Source organism: Heterodontus francisci, chromosome 5, assembly GCF_036365525.1.
Source record: "Heterodontus francisci isolate sHetFra1 chromosome 5, sHetFra1.hap1, whole genome shotgun sequence".
Lineage (NCBI taxonomy): Eukaryota > Metazoa > Chordata > Chondrichthyes > Heterodontiformes > Heterodontidae > Heterodontus > Heterodontus francisci.
In genome coordinates, this window is record NC_090375.1 from 192,233,933 (window position 1) to 192,252,793 (window position 18,861).

General features: G+C 43.5%; 1 protein-coding gene across 3 annotated transcripts in view; it reads right to left on the bottom strand.

Moving 5' to 3' along the window:
* Window positions 1–11,763: 11,763 nt before the first annotated feature.
* The window catches only part of tbc1d31 (TBC1 domain family, member 31), a 50,223-nt gene continuing 43,125 nt past the window's right edge, over window positions 11,764–18,861 (bottom strand). For all 3 annotated transcript variants that reach the window (XM_068032547.1, XM_068032546.1, XM_068032548.1), the window contains 3 exons: window positions 18,423–18,585; window positions 17,295–17,420; window positions 11,764–12,112 (listed from right to left, as the gene is read on the bottom strand). In XM_068032547.1, the coding sequence (XP_067888648.1) occupies window positions 11,973–12,112; window positions 17,295–17,420; window positions 18,423–18,585 (429 nt within the window). In that variant the 3' untranslated portion in view covers window positions 11,764–11,972. The remainder of the gene's footprint in view (window positions 12,113–17,294; window positions 17,421–18,422; window positions 18,586–18,861) is intronic.

Below are 18,861 nucleotides of genomic sequence, written 5' to 3' on the forward strand. Positions count from 1 at the left end.
CCAAGCTGTGGAGGGGCTCCCCGACCGCAATGTTGGCCTGGCAGCTGTGGACACAGTTTACATTATCGAATTTTCAATTCTTCAAAGCAGAATCGGCCAATTAAGAGATTGCCTCTGTAAAGATTTTGCCAGTGGGTGTGCTTTTGGCAAGTGTGGGTTCGGGACCCCCATTTGGCCCGAAGCCTGTGGTAATAGATGTTGTCATATTTACACCAGGAATCTGGTATGTTTTTGTCGCTGGTCCTATTTCTCAGCTTTATTGTCCCTGAGAGAATTCATTTTCCAGTGGGGTTTTACTGCTTGGACTGGGAGCCCAGTGACTGGCATTCGGTCCCCTTCTTGACAGTATTAGTTCACAGCTTTTTAAGTTGGAAAACTTACTTTAACAGGAGGACCATGTGAAGGTTGCTGTCTTCCCCCAACACCTCTTCATATATGCTGACTACTTGTCCCCGGCTTTCCAGGCAAACGAACTTCAAGACATTGAGAAAACACTGAAGATCTATGTTCTCTGAAAGCCTACTTCAAAAAATGGAGACTCCGACCAAATGCCATCAAGACTGTTGTTTCAGCCTTCCACCTGAACAATTCGAAGACCATGGAAGAACTTCACGTCCAGTTCTATGGCCGATCACTCACCCACGACCCAACACCAAAATACTTGGCATCACTCTTGACCGTACATTGACCTACCGACAACACCTCCAGAACACCGGAGCCAAGGTCAAGACGAGAGTGAATCTCGTAAGGAAACTGGCGGGTACCACCTGGGGCAGCAGAGTCAACACACTACGCACTGCTTCACCCGTCCTGGTCTACCCAACAGCAGAGTATTTTCTGCTCAACCTGGCCCAGCAGCCACCACACAAACCTGGTAAATATTCACCTCAGGGAAATCATGAAAATTATTTCTGGAATGTTGAGACCAACACAGCTCCAGTGTCTTCCTGTGCTAGCACACATTGAACCTCCTGATGTCTGCAGGGAAAATATTCTTCTCAAAGAACACCACTGATTGACAGTTAGCGAAGCACTCCCATTGATACTGGACCTCAAAAAAAAACTCCACGCGCTCGCCGGAAATCTCATAACCCCTACTGGAACACACTCCATGCCCTACAAACCAATGATAGCCCCACTTCTTGATGGTGCACCTCCTGGTTGACTGCTAACATTACTAACCACAACCTGGTAACTGACCGAAGTGGCGAAGTACCAGGTTTTGAGCTCCCGTGGAAAATCTGGACAACCCTCAACTGCCTGAGGACAGGCCAGGGAGGATGTGGCCACTTGTGACCAGCTCAAATTGTGACTGCGGCCATCCCAGTCAGACCAGCGCCCACATATTGAACTCTTTTCCCTGAGAGATCCATTCCTGGTCACATCACAACCATTCGCACTGCATCAGCTGAAGCCATTGTTAACCTTGACATCGAACTATAACTGCTTCCCCAGCCATACGAATGTATACCAGAAAGCTGATTGAAGTAAAGTAAATGTTGGGATCCAGCACCTGGGCACTACTCTCCAGAGTTCTGAATTACAGGCACACCTTTGTTTGTCAAAGAGTTGCCACTTAACATTACGATCTAGCTCATCGGAGTTTCATCTGACCAGGTGAGATAACTAGGCATTAAAATGACAGCTAGCTAAATGGGTTCTGCCTGAGGAAACACAGAAGCTGAGCATCGTAAACATGTTAAAAAGTAGAAATGTAGGTGCTTCATTCTATTTAAGAATATTTAGCTCAAGAGTAGGTGGAAATGTATCTGCTGCTTGTGATTAAACAGAAGTTCGGCTGTACGAAATGCCAATGAGCAGAGGGTATTAAATAGAACACCAGCTGGTTATTGTTTGCTCAACCGTGCAGTCTGCTTATTGGCATCAAATAGCTAAACCGTATAGGGGGAAGTTCATAGAAACTTACAGCACAGAAGGAGGCTATTCAGCCCATCATTCCTGTACTGTCTCTTTGAAGGAGCTGTCGTGTTTAGTCCCATACCCCCACTTTTTGTCCGTAATCCTATAAGTTCCTTGTCCTCGTCAACTCCCTTTTAAAATTATTTATGAACATAAGAAAATAAGAAATAGGAGCAGGAGTAGACCATCTGATCCATCGAGCCTGCTCCGCCATTCAATGCGATCATGGCTAATCTTAGGATTCAACTCCACTTTCCCGCCCACTCGCTATATCCCTTGATTCCCTGAGAGACCAAAAATCTATCTATCCCAGCCTTAAATATATTCAATAATGGAGCAGTCACAACCCTCTGGGGTAGAGAATTCCAAAGATTCACAACTCTTTGAGTGAAGAAATTTTCCCTCATCTCAGTCCTAAATGGTTGGCCCCTTATCCTGAAACTGTGCCCCCATGTTCTAGATTCCCCAGCCAATGGAAACAATCTCTCAATGTCTACCCTGTCAAGACACTTCAGAATCTTGTAAGTTTCAATGAGATCACCTCTCATTCTTCTAAATTTCAGAGAATATAGACCCAATTTACTCAGCCTCTCATCATAGCACAACCCTCTCATCCCAGGGACCAATCGAGTGAATTTTCGCTGTACTGCCTCCAGTACAAGTATACCCTTCCTTAAATATGGAGACCAAAACTGCACATAGTATTCCAGGTGTGGTCTTACCAAAGCCCTGTACAAATGTAGCAAGACTTCTTTATTCTTGTACTTCAATACCCTTGCCAGCTATCTCTTCAGTTATCTCTTTTAGGACCCTAGGATGTAGGACATCAGGTCCTGGGGATTTGTCAGATTTTAGTCCCTTGAGTTTCTCCAATACTTTTTCTCAGCTGATGTTAATTACCTTACTTTCCTCACTCTTATTAGCCCCTAGGTTATCCTTTGGATAATCTGGTATGTAACTTGTGTCTTCTACGCTGAAGATAGACACAAAATATTTGTTCAATATGTCTGCCATTTCCTCATTCACCATGATAATTTCTCCTGTCTCTGCTTCTAAGGGACCAAAGTTTACTTAAGCTACTCTCTTCATTTTTATAACCTTGTAAAAGCTCTGACAATCTATTTTTATATTGCTGGCTAATTTACTCTCATTCTATTTTTCTCTTTTTATCAACTTTTTGGTGGCCCTTTGCTGGTTTCTAAAACACTCCCAATCCTCAGACTTGCTACTATTCTTTGCAACATTCTAAGCCTCTTCTTTTAATCTAATACTATCGAGCACCTCCTTAGTAAGCCACGGATGGATCTTTCATGCTGAATTTTTGTTTTTCAATGGAATGTATTTTTGTTGAACATTTTGAATTGTTTCTTTAAATGTTTCCCACTGTTTATTTACTGCCATACCTTTTAGTTTATTTACCCAATCAACCTTAGCCAATTCTCCCCTCATACCTATGTAATTGGCTTTGTTTAAGTTTAAGATTCTTGTTTGTGATTGGAATGTCATTTTCATACTTAATGTGGAATTCAATTGTATTATGATCACTATTTGCCAGTGGATCTTTTATTATGACATTACTAATTAATCCTGCCTCATTGTACAATACTAGATCTAGAATAGCTTTATCCCTAGTTGATTCCATAACATATTGCTCCAGGAAACTGTCACGAAAGCACTCTACAAACTCATCTTCCAGATCACCTTTGCCAATTTGATTTGTCCAGTCTATATGAAGATTAAAATCCCCACAACTATTACTAGTACAAGCTCCAATAATTTCTTGTTTAATGCTCTGTTCAATGTTAGGGGACCCATAAACTACTCCCACCAGTGTTTTCTGATTCTTGCTATTCCTAATTTCCACCCAGACTGATTCTACTTCCTGTTTTTTTGAGCCAAGATCCTTTCTTACTAATGTTCTTATGTCATCCTTTACTATCAGTGCTACCCCTCCTCCTTTTCCATTTTGTCTCTCTTTTTGCAATATTGTGTACCCTGGAATATTTATTTCCCAACCTTGGTCACCTTGTAACCATGTCACTGTAATGGCAATTAGATCTAAACCATTTATCTCTATTTGTGCCACTAGTTCATTTATCTTATTGTGGATGCTCCATGCATTTCAGATAAAGTGACTTCAATTTTATTTTTTCACTAATATTCCTTGCATGAACCTTGCTCCCTGATGCATTATTACCACAGCCCATAGCTGCTCATACTCCCTCAGCTGAACATCCGTAGCACTTAAAGCAGCCAGAAGCGCTGCACAATTGACTACTGGCAACACCTATGCAGTTGTATTCAGCTCGCCTCTGACACCGGAAACATCAGAGGAATGTATGATGGCATTAAGAGAGCTTTTGGGCCAACCATCAAGAAGATCGCCCCCCTCAAATCTAAATCAGGGGACACAATCACTGACCAACGCAAGCAAATGGACCGCTGGGTGGAGCACTACCTAGAACTGGTTAAGAAATAATCCAGGATCACACTTGACAGGGGCCGTCACTGAGACCGCCCTCAATGCAGCCCAGTCTCTGCCAGTCATGGATGAGCTGGACGTACAGCCAACAAAATCGGAACTCAGTGATGCCATTGATTCTCTAGCCAGCGGAAAAGCCCCTGGGAAGGATGGCATTACCCCTGAAATTATCAAGAGTGCCAAGCCTGCTATACTCTCAGCACTCCATGAACTGCTTTGCCTGTGCTGGGATGAGGGAGCAGTACCACAGGACATGCGTGATGCCAATATCATCACCCTCTATAAAAACAAGGGTGACTGCGGTGACTGCAACATCTACCATGGAATCTCCCTGCTCAGCATAGTGGGGAACGTCTTCGCTCGAGTCGCTTTAAACAGACTCCAGAAGCTGGCTGAACGTGTCTACCCTGAGGCACAGTGTGGCTTTCATGCAGAGAGATCCACCATTGACATGCTGTTCTCCCTTCGCCAGCTACAGGAGAAATGCCGTGAACAACAGATGCCCCTCTACGTTGCTTTCATGGATCTCACCAAAGCCTTTGACCTCATCAGCAGACGTGGTTTCTTCAGACTACTAGAAAAGATCGGTGTCCACCAAAGCTACTAAGTATCATCACCTCATTCCATGACAATATGAAAGGCACAATTCAGCATAGCGGCGCCTCATCAGACCCTTTTCCTATCATGAATGGCGTGAAACAGGGCTGTGTTCTTGCACCTACACTGTTTGGGATCTTCTTCTCCCTGCTGCTCTCACATGCATTCAAGTCTTCAGAAGAAGGAATTTTCCTCCACACAAGTTCAGATGGCTGGTTGTTCAACCTTGCCCGTCTAAGAGCGAAGACCAAAGTACGGAAAGTCCTCATCAGGGAACTCCTCTTTGCTGACGATGCTGCATTAACATCTCACACTGAAGAGTGTCTGCAGAGACTCATCGACAGGAATGTGGCTTCCTGCAATGAATTTGGCCTAACCATCAGCCTCACAAAAACGAACATCATGGGACAGGACGTCAGAAATGCTCCATCCATCAGTATCAGACCCACCGGCCGTCCATGTCTCCGCTTTAAAGACGTCTGCAAACGCGACATGAAGTCCTGTGACATTGATCACAAGTCGTGGGAGTCAGTTGCCAGCGATCGCCAGAGCTGGCGGGCAGCCATAAAGAGGGGACTAAAGAGTGGCGAGTCGAAGAGACTTAGCAGTTGGCAGGAAAAAAGACAGAAGCGCAAGGGGAGAGCCAACTGTGTAACAGCCCCGACAACCAATTTTATCTGCAGCACCTGTGGAAGAGTCTGTCACTCTAGAATTGGCCTTTATAGCCACTCCAGGCACTGCTTCACAAACCACTGACCACCTCCAGGTGCTTACCCATTGTCTCTCGAGACTAGGAGGCCGAAGTGAGAAGTGCCCAGAATTGCCCACAATACCCCAGCTGAGGCCTAACCAGTGATTTATAAAGTTTTACTATGATCTCTTTACTTTTATATGCTATGGCTCTATTTTTAAACTCATTTGCTTTTTAACCACATTATCAGCTTGCCGTGTTCCCTTTGAGGATTTGTGTATATGGACAAGGTCTCTCTGCTCATCCACACTTTTCACAATCTTTTATTTAAAGTATACTTTAAATATTAGTCCCCTGAAGAAAGGTGAGGCTTTCTCAATATTTGAAGCTAACTATAAACTTTTCAGTACAATCACAAACCTTTTTTTTAAAAACTTGCTTTTGCTAACTTAATGAAGCTTTTAAAATGTTTACCATGTTAGCATCAGAGTCTCCATGCATCGATAAACAAAAAGGTTACCAGATTTTTAAAATTCATTCACAGGATGCGAGCGTAGCTGGCTATGCAGCATTTATTACCCATCCTTAATTGCCCTTGAGAAGGCCTTCTTGAACTGCTGCAGTCCATGTGGATTATAGCTTCTTGTAGCAGGTTTTGCTACAACTGAGTATCTTGCTTGGGCATTTCAGAGGGCAGTTAAGAGTCAACCACATTACTGAGAGTCTGGAGTCACATCTAGGCCAGACCAGGTAAGGATGGCAGATTTCTTTCCCTGAAGGACTGTTAGTGAATCCAATGGGTACCTATGACAATCCAGTAGTTTCGTGGTTATCATTATTGATACTAGCTTTTTATTCCAGATTTATTTAGTTAACTGAATTTAAATTTCCCAGCTACCATGGTGGGATTGGAACTCATGTCTCCTGATTATTAGTCCAGGGCTCTGGATTACTAATCCAGTAGCATAACCACAATGCTAGTTTAACCAGCTACTACTGGTGCTGATGTTCTTAAAGCAGCAGACAGGCCAAGCACAGATGCTGTGATTTGGAAGGCACAGCTCAAAGGGTCATGCAACGAATGCTTGAGGAAGGAATCATGTAGACCTTTTATGGTGCACTGATAACTAGGATGCAAATTTGCAGCATTCAGCTCGAAATATAAGGACTGCATAAACTTGAGCTAATCCAAAACTCTGCCAGCTCATACTGTCCTGGTCACCCATCCAGTCCCAGTCCTGCAACACCTTAATTTTAAAATTTTGCTCCTTGTTTGAAAATCCCTCTCTGGCCTCATCCATCCCGATCTCTGTAATCTCCACCAGCCCCCCATCCCTCAGAGCTGATGATACTCCTGTGAAGCGCCGTGGAACATTTTACTATGTTAAAGGCACTATGAATGCAAGTTGCTGCTGCTAAGTGGCTCTGAAAAAGTATTCAATAGATTACGCTAAATGGGGACAACTTGCTCAAAGAAAGAAATCATGCTGAGAAGCTGTCCTTGAAGGCACCTCCTACAATGAGACCTGTTGCATTGCCTGATGCAGAATATAAATACCATATGAGGAATTCTCACCTGAAAACAACTTATATTTGTAAAGCACCTACAATGCAATAAAACATCCCAGTGTGCTTCACAGGAACATTATAAAACAGAATATGGCATAAGGAGATATTTGGTCAGATTACCAAAAGCTTGGACAATTAGATAGGTTTTGAGGAGTGTCTGAAAGGAGGAAAGTGAGATAGAGAGGTAGGGAGGGTATTCCAGAGCTTAGAGCCCAGCCAGCTGAAGGAGCAATTAAAATCTGGGATGCTGAAGAGGCTAGAATTACATAAGCGCAGGTATCGCAGAGAATTGTGGGATTGATGGAGATTACAGAGAAAGGGAGGCGAGGCCATGGAGGGGTTTCAAAACAAGGATCCCCCATCTGTAGCCGATCATTCCCAGCAAAAACAGTTCTCATCAGGCATCAGACTGCAGAAAAATGATATTCCACTGTCCCTCAGCAATATCAAAGGACAAAATGACAACTTTATCATCTGGTTGCTTCAGTCGGCCAGGTGAAAAATCAGGCAAGCATGAAGTGATTCTTTCCTTGTAGCAGCACTTTCATCCCTTTGAGAAGATTTCCCTCTTTCTCTTTAAAAATCTTAATTTTTTAGTTGTGAACTCAAGAGAAACTGCCAGAATTTGTATGGTGGGGGGTAGGGAAAGGGATTTAAAAAAACACATTTTGAAGTTTGCTGATACCGCTTAGTTAGTGACACACCATCTTAGTACCACCACGTCTACTAATCCATAACCACAAAATACTCTACCTTGGATTGTCAATCAGTTTAGTTAATGGCCCAGTTTACGGTCAGCAGAGAGACCAGAGCACTCACTGATCACCTCAAAGTAAATCTTGCTAAGAGATCACTGGAGTCAGAGAAAATGGGTGAGATTCTAAACGAGTACTTTGCAGCGGTATTCACCAAGGAGAGGAACATGACGGATGTTGAGGTTAGGGACAGATGTTTGATTACTCTAGGTCAAGTCGGCATAAGGAGGGAGGAAGTGTTGGGTATTCTAAAAGGCATTAAGATGGACAAGTCCGCAGGTCCGGATGGGATCTATCCCAGGTTACTGAGGGAAGCGAGAGAGGAAATAGCTGGGGCCTTAACAGGTATCTTTGCAGCATCCTTAAACATGGGTGAGGTCCCGGAGGACTGGAGAATTGCTAATGTTGTCCCCTTGTTTAAGAAGGGTAGCAGGGAAAATCCAGGTAATTATAGACCGGTGAGCCTGACGTCAGTGGTAGGGAAGCTGCTGGAGAAGATACTGAGGGATAGGATCTATTCCCATTTGGAAGAAAATGGGCTTATCAGTGATAGGCAACATGGTTTTGTGCAGGGAAGGTCATGTCTTACCAACTTAATAGAATTCTTTGAGGAAGTGACAAAGTTGATTGATGAGGGAAGGGCTGTAGAGGTCATATACATGGACTTCAGTAAGGCGTTTGATAAGGTTTCCCATGGTAGGCTGATGGAGAAAGTGAAGTCGCATGGGGTCCAGGGTGTACTAGCTAGATGGATAAAGAACTGGCTGGGCAACAGGAGACAGAGAGTAGCAGTGGAAGGGAGTTTCTCAAAATGGAGACGTGTGACCAGTGGTGTTCCACAGGGATCCGTGCTGGGACCACTGTTGTTTGTGATATACATAAATGATTTGGAGGAAAGTATAGGTGGTCTGATTAGCAAATTTGCAGATGACACTAAGATTGGTGGAGTAGCAGATAGTGAAGGGGACTGTCAGAGAATACAGCCGAATATAGATAGATTGGAGAGTTGGGCAGAGAAATGGCAGATGGAGTTCAATCAGGGCAAATGCGAGGTGATGCATTTTGGAAGATCCAATTCAAGAGTGAACTATACAGTAAATGGAAAAGTCCTGGGGAAAACTGATGTACAGAGAGATTTGGGTGTTCAGGTCTATTGTTCCCTGAAGGTGGCAACGCAGGTCAATAGAGTGGTCAAGAAGGCATACGGCATGCTTTCCTTCATCGGACGGGGTATTGAGTACAAGAGTTGGCAGGTCATTTAGATTAGAGATACAGCACTGAAACAGGCCCTTCGGCCCACCGAGTCTGTGCCGAACATCAACCACCCATTTATACTAATCCTATATTCCTACCATGTTACAGTATAAGACTTTGGTTCGGCCACATTTGGAATACTGCGTGCAGTTCTGGTCACCACATTACCAAAAGCTCCCACAAACATAATGGGATAATGACCAGATCATCTGGTTTTGTGATGTTGGTTGATAGAAATTGGTCAGGGCTCCTGGAAGAATTCCCTACTCTTCGAAATAGTGCCATGGGATTATTCACATCCAGCTAAGTAGTCTCTGTTTAATGCCTCATCTGAAGACGGTACCTCCAACAGTGCAGCCCTCCCCAACTTCATCACTGGAGTGTCAACCAAGACTGTTGTGCTCAAATCCTGGAGTGGGACTTGAACCCACACCTTCTGACTCAGAGGCAAGAATGCTACCCACTGAGCCACAGTTGACACACAGCTTTCCAGCACTGATGTGGGAGCAGGAAAGTTGAAGCTTGCACTGATTTCAATGACTGCGGGCTCTAGGGTGGAGCCACAGTGCAGGTCGTGTCGGAGCATTGAGTAACAGACGGCAACTTCAGGATTTGAAGTTGGGGTTGTTTCACAGGGGTAATGCTGAAAGTTCACCATCAACCTCACCCCTGCTTTGGAGAGGGTGCAGAGGAGGTTCACCAGGATGTTGCCTGGTATGGAGGGCGCTAGCTATGAAGAAAGGTTGAGTAGATTAGGATTATTTTCATTAGAAAGACGGAGGTTGAGGGGGGACCTGATTGAGGTGTACAAAATCATGAGAGGTATAGACAGGGTGGATAGCAAGAAGCTTTTTCCCCCAGAGTGGGGGATTCAATTACTAGGGGTCACGAATTCAAAGTGAGAGGGGAAAAGTTTGGGGGTGGTGGGGGGGGGGGGGGGGAAGAGATATGCATGGAAAGTTCTTTACGCAGAGGGTGGTGGGTGCCTGGAACGCATTGCCAGCGGAGGTGGTAGACGCGGACACAATAGCGTCTTTTAAGATGTATCTAGACAGATACATGAATGGGCAGGAAACAAAGAGATACAGACCCTTAGAAAATAGGCGACATGTTTAGATAGAGGATCTGGATCGGCGCAGGCTTGGAGGGCCGAAGGGCCTGTTCCTGTGCTGTAATTTTCTTTGTTCTCGATCTCTTTGGTGAGAATTTCACCTCTGCAACTGATTGCAGTATTCTTTACTGGGGATTCCCAGCGTGGAGCTGGAGTGCGGTCATCAAGCTGTCCAAACTGCTAATCACATTAAAAGGATTTTCAGACACAAAAACAGGAAACTAAAAGCAGTAAAATAAAATCACTTGAAATTATTATTTTTTTTTTTATATAGAGCACATTAAAAATTGGGACATAGTGATGGGGTAAAGGAAGCTAAAATATCCCGACAAAAATGTTTTTAAAAATTAGCTTAATCATCTAACAGCACTGCATGAAAATAAAATACATTTTTTAGGGTCACCTCTGCTTATCAAATTTTATCACTGTTAAAACCCAGTTACACCTCACTGAGCAAGGTGCAACATTTAAAAAAAAAGACTTGCATTGCTGTCGTGCCTTTCACGACCACCAGACGTCCCAAGTGCTTTACAACCAATGAAGTAATGTCACTGTTGCAATATAGGAAACGTGACAGCCCTCTTCATTTCACCCTATCAGCATATCCTATTCATTTTTCCCTCGTGTTTATCCAGCTTCCTCTTGAATGCATCTATGCCATTTACCTCAACAACTCCTTGTGGCAGCGAGTTCCACATTCTCACCACTGAGTTCCCTATTGGATTTATTAATGACTATCTAGTATTTACAGTCCCCCACGAGTGGAACCATCTTCCCTACGTCTGGCCCAAGAAACCCTTGAAGAGGTGGATGCGCCCTGCAGCAATGTGCCAACTTCAGCAGAGAGGAAAGAAAAGTAAATAAGGAGAAAGCTGGCAGTTAAAGTGTGAGCAGCACAGGAAAGTGGGGGGTGGGGGGTGGGGGGGGGGGGGGGGGTGAGTGTTGGGTGGTGAAAGAGAAGGAAACTGAGGGTGGTACACTGGATGAAGGTGTTTTGAGGTTGTGAACAGCAGTTGCTGTGTGTCAGTGCAGCCTGTACATTGTACAGGAGAGGAAGATAGAGGCACCCATAACCAGACTGGAAGGTGCCCATTCTAAACAGTTCAGTAAGCTGAAACTGCCTCCAATGCATCCTAACGTTGAAGCCACTTCCCATCTGACAAGTAATATTCTGGGGTCTGAGCCTAATCAGTTCTCTACGGTCTTAAATGTCCACTGCCCATAGGACAGATCAACCCATCTGAGACCTAAACTGCAGCAGCTGTGCACATCTCACTGCAATCCTCTGCAGTAGGACAGAGGGATTAAGGCTTAAAAGCTTTAATTACACAGACATATAAAAAAAAATCTTTTAAAAATGAACAAACTTTAACCACCTTAAAAATTCCCTGCTGTTTTACCACCTTTGTACAATAGCAGCATTTATTTTTTTAAAAAGCATGATATACACATCTTAACCACTCTGTACATAACTACAAAATTAAAGCTTGATTTCATTTGAAACTAATCCAAAATGGAACAGCAATCAACATAAAGTATCGCAAAAATGTTAAGTAGATTGTATTTTAACTGGAATGTTATCAAATAACATGTTTATGTTGTCCTGTCTGTCAGGGAGCTGGATGAATATCTTTGACGAGCCTGTGTTGCAAGCTTGTGTCTTAGCTCTCGTACTCCAGTCAACAATTCACGCTCCTTGTTTTCTAAGTCAGTTCTTCCTCTGTCTAAAGACACTACAGTAATAAAACAAAAGATTAGAATTAGCTGAGGGATCAATTTCCCAGTTTTCTTTGCAGAAAAACTAAGAAATGTAAAATGCTGGAAACAGACATAAGCACCATCATTCTGCTGCATTTAATGATGTTTTTGGTGGCTGTAGGAGGTGGGATAGAAAGAGTAGGAACTCCAATTCTTTCAGGGACTGCGAGTCATATCATGTTCCCTTGTCCTACTCAATCGAGCTAGTATCCTTTGGGTCATTATCTTCGAATTGCAAAGAGGAATGGTCATTTGCTCCTATTAGACATGGGAAGAGGAGAAATATCCTTGTTTCTACATTACAGCAGTGACTACACCTCAAAAGTACCATTATTGTCTGTAAAGTGCTCTGGACCGTCCTGAGGTCGTCACTGTATAAGTGTAAGTCTTTCAGGATGCAAGATGGCACGGATGTTAGAAAAAGAGTTAACTGCAATAAGTCCAGGGCTGAAATTAAAGAAATATGTACCTATTAAAACTCATGAGAAAGGAATGCATTTCTAGGGAGGGGACACCATTTTTATTGCTTGTAAACTACCTGCAGTCAACGTGCAGAAGAACTAGTGAAATACACTGAAATAGAGTGGGACGTCCCTCAGGTTAGCTGTGGTGGTTCACAGGTAAAGGAGCCTATTTCTGCAATCAGATGGTTTCCAATTTATTACATGATAACACAAGATACATGAAAGTTCAGAAAATTGGGATTACTGAAGTGTCCATGCTTTGTCCTTTTTAAAAATTTATTCTCAGAATGCGAGCAACACACTTAGGTTACTTTTATTACCCATCTCCAGTTTCCGTTAATGGTTCAGAATCTACAACAACCCAGTAGTTTCTACAGGCACTTTTATACACTAGTGCCAGGGGGGAAATGGCCAGATTTATCGAATTCAATTTCATAATTTGCCATGTGGGAATTGAACTTTTGACTTGTGGCTTGTTAGCCCAGAACCATAACCAGTAGAATAAAAATAGGAGATATACTGCACTTTGAGAACAGGTACAAGTGGTTACAGAAATAAATAAACCCATTTCTAACAACCAACCCAGCATTAGTACTTGAGAATGAATGAAATAACAGTCCAGTCATGCATAGGCAATGAATGGCTACTCGATTCCTGCAGAGAATAAACCAGCACGATTTTTCAAAAAAGCCAAAAATTGGCCAAGACAACCTATTAAAATGTCCCAAGGTGCTGCAAAGGAACATTATAAAGCAAAATTTGACACCGAGCCAGATAAGGTCTTATTAGGACAGATGGCCAAAAGCCTGGTCAAAGAAATAGGTTTTAATGAGCGTCTTAAAAGGAGACAAGAGAATGAGAGATGGAGAGGTTTAAGGAGGGAATTCCAGAGCTTAGGGCGTTGGCAGCTGAAGACACGGCCACCAAAAGTGGAGCAATTAAAATGGGGGATGCTCAAAAGGCCAGAATTGGAGGAGCGCAGAGATGTCAGAGGCATTTGGGACTGGAGGACATTACAGAGATAAGGAGGGGGTGAGGCCATGAGGTATTTGAAAAGAAGGATGAGAATTTTAAAATCAAGACATTGCTTAACCAGAAACCAATGTAGGTGAGCGAGTACAGGGGTGATGGGTGAACGGGTCTTGGTGCAAGTTAGGACACAGGCAGCAGAGTTTTGGATGATCTCAATAAACCATGTTACTTCAGCATGCTCACAAGTCAGAACACATCAAGCATTCTGCCCAAAGAAGTCAAACTGCACAAGTCTCTTCTTCTGTACTGACTTTAGGCATGAATGTCTATTCAATAAGACTCATACTGTACAATGATGGTCATTTCAAATTGAAGGAGCACTAGGAAATCAGCATTGTGCAAGAATCCTGAAGTGACAGGATCATTGCAGGTGAAATGATGCTTCAAGATATACCTGTCTTTTGAAAGCGTGCGTGCAATGAAATTTTAGACCACATACAACTCGAGTGAAAACATTTGGTAAAAGAAACGTGTTAAAACTCAACTACACAACATGCTCAATTAAAAAGGGTAGAAGGATAAACCTGGCAATTAGAGGCCAGTCAGTTTACATCAGCAGTGGGGAAGCTTTTAGAAACAATAATCCAGAAGGAAATTAACAGTGACTTGGAAAAGCACGGACAATTAAAAAGAGCCAGCACGGATTTATTCACGGAAAATCCTGTCAGACTAACTTAGTTGAGTATTTTAATGAGATAGCAGAGAGGGTGGATGAAGTCAGTGCAGTTGATGTGGTGTATATAGATTTTCAAAAAGGTATTTGATAAAATACCACATATTCAGCTCGTTAGCAAAACTGAAGCCCATGGGATAAAAAAGGGCAATAGCAATATGGATGCAAAAATAGAAAAGGGGTTGAAAACAGAGTTGTGCTGAATGGCTGCTTTTTGGGCTACAGGGAGATATACAGTGGTGTGCCTCAGAGTTCTGCACTAGGACCACTGACTGGTCCTTTGATATACATTAATATACCCCTGAAATAATCAAGAGTGCCAAGCCTGCTATACTCTCAGCACTACATGAACTGCTTTGCCTGTGCTGGGACGAGGGAGCAGTACCCCAGGACATGCGCGATGCCAATATCATCACCCTCTATAAAAACAAATGTGACCGCGGTGACTGCAACAACTACCATGGAATCTCCCTGCTTAGCATAGTGGGGAAAGTCTTTGCTCGAGTCGCTCTGAACAGGCTCCAGAAGCTGGCCGAGCGCGTCTACCCTGAGGCACAGTGTGGCTTTCGAGCAGAGAGATCGACCGTTGACATGCTGTTCTCCTTTCGTCAGATACAGGAGAAATGCCGTGAACAACAGATGCCCCTCTACATTGCTTTCATTGATCTCACCAAAGCCTTTGACCTAGTCAGCAGACGTGGTCTCTTCAGACTACTAGAAAAGATTGGATGCCCACCAAAGTTACTAAGTATCATCACCTCATTCCATGACAATATGAAAGGCACAATTCAACATGGTGGCTCCTCCTCACAGCCCTTTCCTATCCTGAGTGGCGTGAAACAGGGCTGTGTTCTCGCACCCACACTTTTTGGGATTTTCTTCTCCCTGCTGCTCTCACATGCGTTCAAGTCCTCTGAAGAAGGAATTTTCCTCCACACAAGATCAGGGGGCAGGTTGTTCAACCTTGCCCGTCTAAGAGCGAAGTCCAAAGTACGGAAAGTCCTCATCAGGGAACTCCTCTTTGCTGATGATGCTGCTTTAACATCTCACACTGAAGAGTGCCTGCAGAGTCTCATCGACAGGTTTGCGGCTGCCTGCAATGAATTTGGCCTAACCATCAGCCTCAAGAAAACAAACATCATGGGGCAGGATGTCAGAAATGCTCCATCCATCAATATTGGCGACCACGCTCTGGAAGTGGTTCAAGAGTTCACCTACCTAGGCTCAACTATCACCAGTAACTGTCTCTAGATGCAGAAATCAACAAGCGCATGGGAAAGACTTCCACTGCTATGTCCAGACTGGCCAAGAGAGTGTGGGAAAATGGCGCACTGACACGGAACACAAAAGTCCGAGTGTATCAGGCCTGTGTCCTCAGTACCTTGCTCTATGGCAGCGAGGCCTGGACAATGTATGTCAGCCAAGAGCGACGTCTCAATTCATTCCATCTTCGCTGCCTCCGGAGAATACTTGGCATCAGGTGGCAGGACCGTATCTCCAACACAGAAGTCCTCGAGGCGGCCAACATCCCCAGCTTGTACACACTACTGAGTCAGCGGCGCTTGAGATGGCTTGGCCATGTGAGCCGCATGGAAGATGGCAGGATCCCCAAAGACACATTGTACAGCGAGCTCGCCACTGGTATCAGACCCACCGGCCGTCCATGTCTCCGCTATAAAGACGTCTGCAAACGCGACATGAAATCCTGTGACATTGATCACAAGTCGTGGGAGTCAGTTGCCAGCGTTCGCCAGAGCTGGCGGGCAGCCATAAAGACGGGGCTAAAATGTGGCGAGTCGAAGAGACTTAGTAGTTGGCAGGAAAAAAGACAGAGGCGCAAGGGGAGTGCCAACTGTGCAACAGCCCCGACAAACAAATTTCTCTGCAGCACCTGTGGAAAAGCCTGTCACTCTAGAATTGGCCTTTATAGCCACTCCAGGCGCTGCTTCACAAACCACTGATCACCTCCAGGCGCGTATCCATTGTCTCGCGAGATAAGGAGGCCCAAAAAGAAAAAGGAAAAGAAAAGAAATGACTCAGACTTGGGGTACAGGGTACAATTTTGAAATTTACAGATGACAAATCTTGGGATTGTAGTAAACAGTGAGGAAGACAAAAAACATGCTGGGCAGACGTGGCAGATGAAATTAAACAAAAATAGTGACAGAAATTATGAATTTTGGTAGGAAGAATGAAGAGAGACAATACAAGGTAAATGGTATTATTTTAAAATGGGTGCAAAGAGAGATCTGGGGTGTCTGTGCACAAGTCTTTGAAGGTGGCAGGACAGGCTAACAAAGCAATTAATAAAGCATATACGAGATCCTAGCCTCTATAAACAGAGACACCGAGAACAAAAAAAAACATAAAAAGTTATGATAAACCTATATATTAGTTCAGCCTCAGTTGTAGTATTGTGCCAAATCCTGGGCACCACACTTTAGGAAAGATATGATGGCTCTGGAGAACGAAGAGATTTACCAGAATGGTTCCAGGGATAAGGGATTACAGTTATGTGGATAGACTGGAGAAGCTGGGATTGTTCCCCTTAGAGCAGAGAAGGCAGGAGATTTGATAGAGGCATTTAAAATCAAGAAGGGTTTAGGTAGAGTAGATAAAGAGTATTGTTTCAATGGTTGAAGAGTCGATAACTAAAGGGCACAGATTTAAGGTGACTGACAAAAAGAACCATCAGCGACATGAGGGATAACCTTTTACACAATGAGTGGTTAGGATTTGGAATGGGTGGGAGAAATAGCTTCAATAGCAGCTTTCAAAAGGGAATTGGATAAATACTTGGAGAAAAAAATGAAGCAATACAGGGAAAGAGAAGGGGAGCGGGGCTAACTGGATTGTTCTTCGGAGCTGGTGCAGACTCAATGGGCCGAAAGGCCTCCTTCTGTTCTGTGTTATTCCATGATTCACTGACTTGAGCAAAAAAAAAAATAACGCCGATTAGGTTGCCACTAACTTTCTAACACAACTTACACTGAACAGAAGAGTCCCAGGACACATTGTTCAAACAGAGACCATCAGGATTTTGGTCTGCTCTGCCTTGCAAGAGATCCCTTCTTTGCTTTATTGGACATTTATTCCTTGGGTCACACAACCTCTCTAAGGAAGGAAAAAAAAGTTGCAATATTAAGTGACTTTGCCAGAGTTCAATTTAAAAGCCTTGTAGCAGTACTGTATTGCCCTCATACGAGGAGCAAGAATGTTGCTCAATAATTAGTGGCGTAGTGTTGAAAAACACTACAAAGTTCCCTTTGTTTCTCATTCATTTCTGTAAGTAATTTAGTTTCATCCCTTGCCTCGGTTCCACCAAGTATTATTCTAGGAGGTGACAGAACTTCATCGATCTCTGCTGACCACTAACTGGCGACTCAAAAATGCAAGAGAACAGGCACGATGGGCCGAATGACCTCCTTCTGTGCGATATGATTCAAACCAAGAATGACAGGACTTCTCTACTGACAGGGAGCTGCCTATCTTTATATGGTTCTTCTCAGTCATTGAAGAGCCCAGCTAAACTCAAACGTGGTACACCGTGGGCAAAAAAAACTCCAGCGTTTCACTCTGAACAGTGTTTTGATAGCTGCTTTGTCAAAAAGAATCATTTTCCAGCTGAAATTCTTTAGCCAAAACAGATACAAAAATTAAATCTTCCTAATTTTCTTGCTGGATTCACATTCTGCTGGATTCACATTCTGCTGATTACCTATGCATTTCGGAAGCACTGACTACCAACCCAACTTGTGGTTGTTTCTCAAAGACCTGAATATTAAACACCCAAATACTGAAGTGGTTTGAGATGACTTTGCATAGTGTCCAGCGGCTTATTATTTCTTTCCAGTTTTTTTAAAGTGTTTGCTGACACTTTTGCGAAAAGAGTCAATTTAAATTCCTGAAACCTGCCCATTGTTCTTGCCCTCACAACCACATGCCTTTACTTCACTGTCCTATTAAAAAAAAACAGGGCTTTACACCAGCTGCATGGAAGGCTTACTCCTGAAGGGTTAACCTTCCTTGTTCAAGTGCCAATCAACCAGCCGGGCATTTCCAGCATTTTGCTAACTTATGTCTCTAAATAACAATGGAAATGGTTTGGATGCTTACCAAAAGAATTGTGCAAATTGTCACGCAAGTTGTCGTGCTGACATCCATCAAGTTCTGCTGCTCGACTCATTGCATCGGACAACAGGCATCTGCCAACATCGACAGCAAGCCTCTCTTGTTGGGATGCTTTTAGCTGAGCGTGCCTTGCGACAACTTCATCCCACTGCACAAGGAAACAAAATTAAACAGGCTTTGGAGTTACACTGAAATCAATTGACGTCCCCCCCCTCCAGCCAAACAACTTGCAATTGCTTTCTTGCAGTTTGCCCCCATCTCCACAATTCGAAGCAACTAAACTTCTTAGCCTGTTTTGGAAGCCAACCTGCTTAAATTGCACAACTATTCCATCAAGTTAACTCATTTGAGTCCATTTTTTTCTGGAATATTAGGTTTGTATATAGCAGTAATGCCCAGTGTTAAAATGTAAAGTAAAAATGAC